This window comes from Hippopotamus amphibius, chromosome 4, assembly GCF_030028045.1.
Source record: "Hippopotamus amphibius kiboko isolate mHipAmp2 chromosome 4, mHipAmp2.hap2, whole genome shotgun sequence".
Taxonomy (NCBI): Eukaryota; Metazoa; Chordata; class Mammalia; order Artiodactyla; family Hippopotamidae; genus Hippopotamus; species Hippopotamus amphibius.
In genome coordinates this window covers 176,494,684-176,500,961 of record NC_080189.1, presented here as the reverse complement: position 1 = coordinate 176,500,961, position 6,278 = coordinate 176,494,684, and the positions used below count along the sequence as shown (strand labels likewise).

General features: G+C 48.2%; 1 protein-coding gene across 2 annotated transcripts; it reads right to left on the bottom strand.

Moving 5' to 3' along the window:
- Positions 1–245: 245 nt before the first annotated feature.
- LYSET (lysosomal enzyme trafficking factor) lies at positions 246–2,958 on the bottom strand. 2 transcript variants are annotated; one of them, XM_057730257.1, is made up of 3 exons: positions 2,886–2,958; positions 2,433–2,580; positions 246–1,970 (listed from the first exon to the last, which is right to left on the bottom strand). In XM_057730257.1, exons 2-3 carry the CDS (start codon positions 2,510–2,512, stop codon positions 1,559–1,561), a joined length of 492 nt encoding a protein of 163 aa, XP_057586240.1. In that variant the 5' UTR covers positions 2,513–2,580; positions 2,886–2,958; the 3' UTR covers positions 246–1,558. The 2 variants fall into 2 exon arrangements, with proteins under 2 accessions (XP_057586240.1, XP_057586241.1); XM_057730258.1 differs by lacking the exon at positions 2,433–2,580 and having other exon boundaries at positions 2,886–2,954.
- Positions 2,959–6,278: the final 3,320 nt, after the last annotated feature.

Here is a 6,278-nt window from a genome sequence, read left to right as displayed (position 1 = left end):
AAATATATCATTTCAGTAACTAGACCTTTGGCAATAGTAAAGGAGAGAAATGAGATTAATTGGAGAAGACGAATCTGATTGTGTTGATTTTGAGTTATAAAGGTACCTGCTTTATCTTTCAAGTAAAAGCTTGCTATGGAATGCTCAGCCTTCCGTTCTGGTGAAACCTGACTGAAGGTAAAGGTTAAGGTGGCTTGAAAACTTTTAGATTTTCAGTAGCTCATAAAAATTGAGAAAAACCTTTCTCAGTTCTTTTCTCTTCTTTAGCATGGTTAGGCAGACAGTACTCAGTGCTGAAACATTTGTCATTTGTGAGAAGCACTACAGCTCAGTGATTAGGAATAAAGGCATCAGATGCCAGGTTAGAACTCTGGCTCTGCTTCTTGGCCGTGTGACTTTTAGCAAGTTACTTCACTTCTCCACCTCACTGTCCTTATCTGTAAAATCTGGATAACAATAACTGTTATCTCAGGGTTGTTGGGAGGACTAAATGAGTTAATTCACGTAAAGCTGTTAGAACAGGGCCCAACAGAGTAAGCACCAAACAATGTTATGATTCTTATTAAAGTCAGTGTAAAACTTTTTGCTGGTATTGATGACATAACTATATAAAAATCTATCTTGATCTCACCCAGAAAAAAAAGAATAATCCTAAAATCTAATTTTCGATTTTTTAGTTATTTGTATTGTTACCAGACATGAGGTAGGAAGTACAAATGCAAAGGAGGCAGTACAAGAATCACATCTTCATGTAATTAACCTATCGCCTGAAGACTGAACCTTAGGCAGAAAAAAAAATCAGAAGGATGACTTGAGAGCATCTTTTAGATGTCACACATCTGACAGGGACTGGATAAAGTATTTTCACTGAAGACCTTGTTTCCATCCTCTTTGTGTTAGATTTCTCAACTTTCAGTTACGTCTTTTCCCAAGGAGTTAAAAAAAAAGTTGCATTAATAATTCTAGCTAATTAATGCCAGTAGCATTACCAAAAGGAAGAATACATTTTGGTTCTCAAGACAGCCATCACTTCAATAATTTTATACCAATTTCTCACAAGCTGATAGCAAACAAGCATAAACAGTTGGCTTAGCTACAACAGGATGGACTGGTGTTTTAGATCGAAGAATTTTAAAGCAAGCCAAGTAATTGTATAAAATTTAAATTTTATGACCATGTTTGGACCTTTTGACATTAAACACAATGGAAATGTTCATATTCATGTTTTCCCCAAAGGAAAAATTTCTGAATCATCACTATGTTGCACAGTAGAATAAAAATATGAGTCCAGGTACTTATTCAAGTTTCTAAAGAATGCAAATAACAGATAAAATTTTACTTCCAAAATCTGAAGTCATCCACATGATTTTGTAGTACTGATCTCAGGCATCACCTAAAAATGCCTTATTCAGATAAAGATAGCCCCCTCGTCACATTCTTTAAAAAGCCTCTGCCCCACCACAACTTCCTGAGATCTGTGAAGAAACTGCAGTCTTGTGATCAGGGTCCATACAGTACTGGCAGTTTTGTACTTGTAAGGAAGAAATGGTGACTGATTTTATGTGTCGATCAGTTGTAGTCTGCTGATCTGATTAGAAGCCTTGACAAATGCCTGGTGGCGATTGCATATAACTGCCAAGCATATGGGAATAATACAGTAGCCCACCGTTTTGGGGTCAGCTCTCGTACAAGAATAAAGGAACAGAAACATCTGTAAGTAAGGGATCAGAAAAATAACTGTCCAAAACCAAAAAGGCAGGGAGAGTAACCGAGCTTTCAAGGAGTGTGTCCATGTGGTTCCTTCAAGAGGCTCCTCCGGGTGCTGCTGAATGTGCTCCAAGGCCAGCCTGTTGTAAGTCTCGTTGATTTCAAAAACGTAGTAAAATGCTGCTGCACTTGCTAGCAGATACAATCCCACTCCAATCCATCCCATCCGCTGACGGAAGTTCATCATTCTCCATGCTCTGTGCCTTTGAGTTCAAAAAAACACAAAACAAACACACCACCGTTAGGGTCTAGCAATGCTGTCACGGCATCTATTCCAAATGTACTTACTTTTTTCCCAGTGAGCTCTAAAATACCCCCAACACATCTGGGGTTTAAAGTAATTAAATTAAATTTACATCTATTAAGAAGTGTAAACAACTTACAGGTTGTTTCATGTAACAGCTATGAGGAAGTAAAGTGTCAGTATATATTAAGTGCACCTTTCATTAAATCCCAGAGATAAATAAATAGCCATACCTGGCTTAAATAGGTCCAGCACACCTTCCCTTAAATTGTAACTAAACTAGTTTCCTACAGAACATTTCACTTTTACGGTTCAAATATTTTCTGAATTAACAGTATTGCTTCAGACATGAACACCTGGTTCTACAGGTCAAACCAATGTCGGAGCCCCCAAGTTAAGACAGTAACTCTTGAACACTTACAGTGGTCCCGAAAATCTTCCTGTTCCCACGGCAAGCGTTAAAGAATCATTCGGTTCTGAATAATCGGGTGGCTTTGGCATTTCAGAGAAAGCCACCGTAAAAGAAATCCCCAGGGTCACTGGCGGGCAGAAGGGTGAGCACGGCCAGCCTGGAGCAGAAGCTGGTTGTGATTAAGCGCAGCGTGACCGCAGCCGGTCACGCGGCGGCCCGGCCCCTGTCGCCGCTGCCGGAGCCCCAGCCCGGGTCACTCGGCCCAGCCGGGAGGCTCCCCAGCCACCCCGGCCTCCCCTGCAGCCGGCCCCGCCCCCTGTCGCGCCGCAGCGCCCGCCGCCGCGACCAGGGCTGCGCGGGCGGCGCCAGACCCGGGCCTCTCCGCCCTGCAGCGCCGGGAGCCCAGCGCCCGGCAGCGGCCTCCCGCCAACCCCGCAGAGCTGGGCAGCTCCCGGATCTCACCTCCTGTCCCGGTTGGCCCAGCCGCCCGCCGTCCCGCCCGCCGCCCGGATGCCGCCACAGTCGGGGCTTCCGGTTCGGGGCCGGAAGCGCGGGTGCCCCGCCTCCGAGAGGCCCGCCCCCTCGTGACGTCAGGGCGTCCCCTCCGCAGCACCGCCTCCGCGAGCGCGCCCCACGCGGCGCCAGCTGGGACTGGGGCGGAGGCGCGGGCCGTACCCCGACCCTTCCGGTGGGCAGCAGGCTGCGCCTGACCGCCTCAGGGCTCCTCCAAACCTCGCCCCGGCGCTTCGCTCGCGGCTCCCATTCCTGCGTCGTTCCTCGCCGCGGAGAGCCCCGCCGCAACGGGCGGTCAGCCGCCCCCCGGCGCGCCTCTGCGCTGCCCGGGTATCCCTCTCGGGTGCCCGGCCAAGTGCGGGAGAAGCCGCGCTCCCGCTCCTCGGACCCGGCCGCCCGGGAAGCGTCGAGAGCAGGCCCTGGCGCCTCGGCCGCCGGCAGTGGCCCCAGACACGGACGGCTAGATCACGGCGAGGGGAAGCGGGAGCCCGCGGCGCGGGGAGGGGGAGGCGGCTGCTCGCGGCCGTGGGGCCGGCGCGGGGGCGCGGGGCTTCCCCGGGCTCGGCTCCTTCCCTGGCGCCTTCAGCCAACCTGACTGCTTTGTCCCCGCGGCCCGTCGGAACCACGGCCGTTGCCGAGAGACTGCACGCGGGCACCGCGGAGGAGTACCGTGCCGCGCGGCGGCCTCCGGGTCCAGAACGAATTGGAGTTTGCATCTGTGGTTTGGGGCATCGTGACGCCGAGGCTCCGAGAAGACTGGTGTAGGGGATGGATGTGAACCCGCGGAAAGCGCTGTGGATTGCCGTCATCCCCCAGACCGTAACGTGGCGGAAATCGAGGAGGCTTTGCGAGCTGGTGTAGCTCCCTGGGGCGAGCACCGACTGCTCGGGAGGATGTTCCGGGGGGACGGGAACAGGAGTGTAGCCTTAATGGACTTACTGAGGAGACGAGTCATGCCCTGGCCCCTAAAGAGATACCCGGAAAGGGGGTGTGGGGTGGGTGTGCCTGGAGTGTGATCTTTAAGCCCCCTGACCCAGACAGTGAATTTTTAAGCATATTAAATGAATTCTGAGAGGGAGAGGGCGTGACATTGGGCGAGTTTACCAGAGTTCTTGGCTATGAAAACGACCCTTTTGACCTAGAGCAGGACATGGTCCCAGAAATGCGGGCCCCTATGTTGGCACAGGCGTTAGATGCGGCTCTTTAGCCTGCCCTGCAAGACCTGAAATACCGAAAGCTGAGAGTATTCTCAGGCAGTGATCCTCCAGAGCCAGAAGAAGAAGAGTTTGAATCCTGGCTGTTTCATACCACTCAAATGATGGTGACATGGCAGGTGTCAGATGCCAAAAAAAGAAGGCGATTGCTAGAGAGCCTTAGAGGCCCAGCATCTGATATCATTCGTGTCCTCAAGATAAATAATCCTTTATTTACAGTCCCCGAATGCCTGCATGCTCTGGAGCAGGTATTTGGGGTTACCAGTAACCCTAGGGAGTTGCAGGGCAAGTGTCTGACCGCTTACCAGAAGGATGAAGAAAAATTGTCTGCTTACATGCTGAGGCTGGAGCCTTTACTACAGAAACTGGTGGAGAGAGGAGCTGTTGAGCGAGAAGTTGTGAATCAGGCCCGCCTGGAGCAGATGGTTGCTGAAACAGTCCACAGAACACCGCGCAGGAAATTTGCTCTGTCAGAAGAGGGCTCAGCCCCTGGCTTTTTGCAGTTACTGACACTAAAAAAGGAGGAAGAGGCAGCTGAGGAGAAGGAGGAGGCCCTCCTCCAGGCAGGATTAGAGAGGCTTTCACCTGAATCTTGGGAAGTCAGGAAGGGCTCTCTGGCAGTGAGCAAAGCATGGAGGTACAAGAGTCAGTATGCTCAGTGGTCGACACTAACCAGTCCCCATCTTGTGCTGCCAGGTAACTCATTTTTGTACAGTTCTCAGTGTAATCCTTTGTCATTTCTGGGCGCATTTAATGTCTCCTAAATGTGTCATTGACTAGAAGGATGTAGTTGTGCACTGGAATTTATATATTTAAATTCACCCCGTAAATTTTTTTTATCACACAGTTGTACACAAAGTCTCATCACTACACATGTGTGATACTCTGAGCAGACAGGCAAGGCTCCAGTGTACATGCTGATTAGATCTTGTTCAGATGTCAGCATGTGTGGTAATAGGTGCAAATGTAGCTGTCAGATGTGGTAGTGTGTTAATAGATAGTTTCTAGTTATGTGTTGCCCTACGTTAATCATGAAGATGGTGAGCAGGTGTTGAGGTTATTTTCTGTGTGAATCAGAATTTTATTGATTCTGTGCCATGAAAACAAGAGGCAGAATTAAATGCTGCAGTTGGTAAGTTTGCAGCTGCCGTCTCTAACCCCAGATTTCTGATGTGTGTCATCAAAGCATCTAGTTCTGGATATCATTTTAATAGGTTACAAAACTATAAGCGCGAACTTATAAAATAATGTGAATACAATTACCTTTTTACCTATTTCGTTTATATCACCGTTCCAAGAGAGATTTCACTGGAACAAAGTGTCCCAAGAGCATGAATCTGAAAACAACTGAATTTGCACAGTCTTAGTCCCTTGGACACTTTCCTCCTGGTGCCCAGCAGGGTAGGGACTAGTTTTCTAAGTGAGAGTGCTGGCGGGACCTTCTCCTGAAGCACGATGGAGTGAAATGAGACTGCACAAATTAGTGCGAATAGCAGGTTCAGAGGCATCAGTGCATTGAATCTGGAGGGTGGAAAGACAGGAACATTGCATACCTGCACGGCAGACTGGACTAAATGTTCCATGTACTTCCGCACTTAATCCTCTTAAAAATCCTGCAGTGTAAGAAAATGCCTAGTTTCAGAATTCTGTCTTCTGCCTTACGAAAGAGAAGCAGTCCTCAGAGTGTCTGGACCCAGCCTCACAAGGGAAGCAGGGCAGATGGTTAATGACATTTCATAGGTGAACTGTTAGTATGCACTAGTGTGGACTGCATCTTTCTTCATAGCCACTGCAAACGACACTGTAAGCAGTGGGGAGTATGAGAACCTGTAAGACCCACGGGCAGCAGGGAGGGTGGACATGGGTTAGTGATTTGGTCTCAAAAAAAAAAAAGAAAACATGAAGAAAAATTGAAAATTGCTGAAAGATTAGACTGGAAGTCTTTAATAAAAATACCCCAAAAGAACCAATTTTGGATATACATTTTTGGTTTCGATTCTAAGGCATAGTATAATGTTTCTGTTAAGACTAAATGTCACGGTTTTATTCTTTATAAGATCCCACTATGGAAGGTTAAATATACATCAGACCATCATGTTGTACCCCTTAAATGTATATAATTTTAACT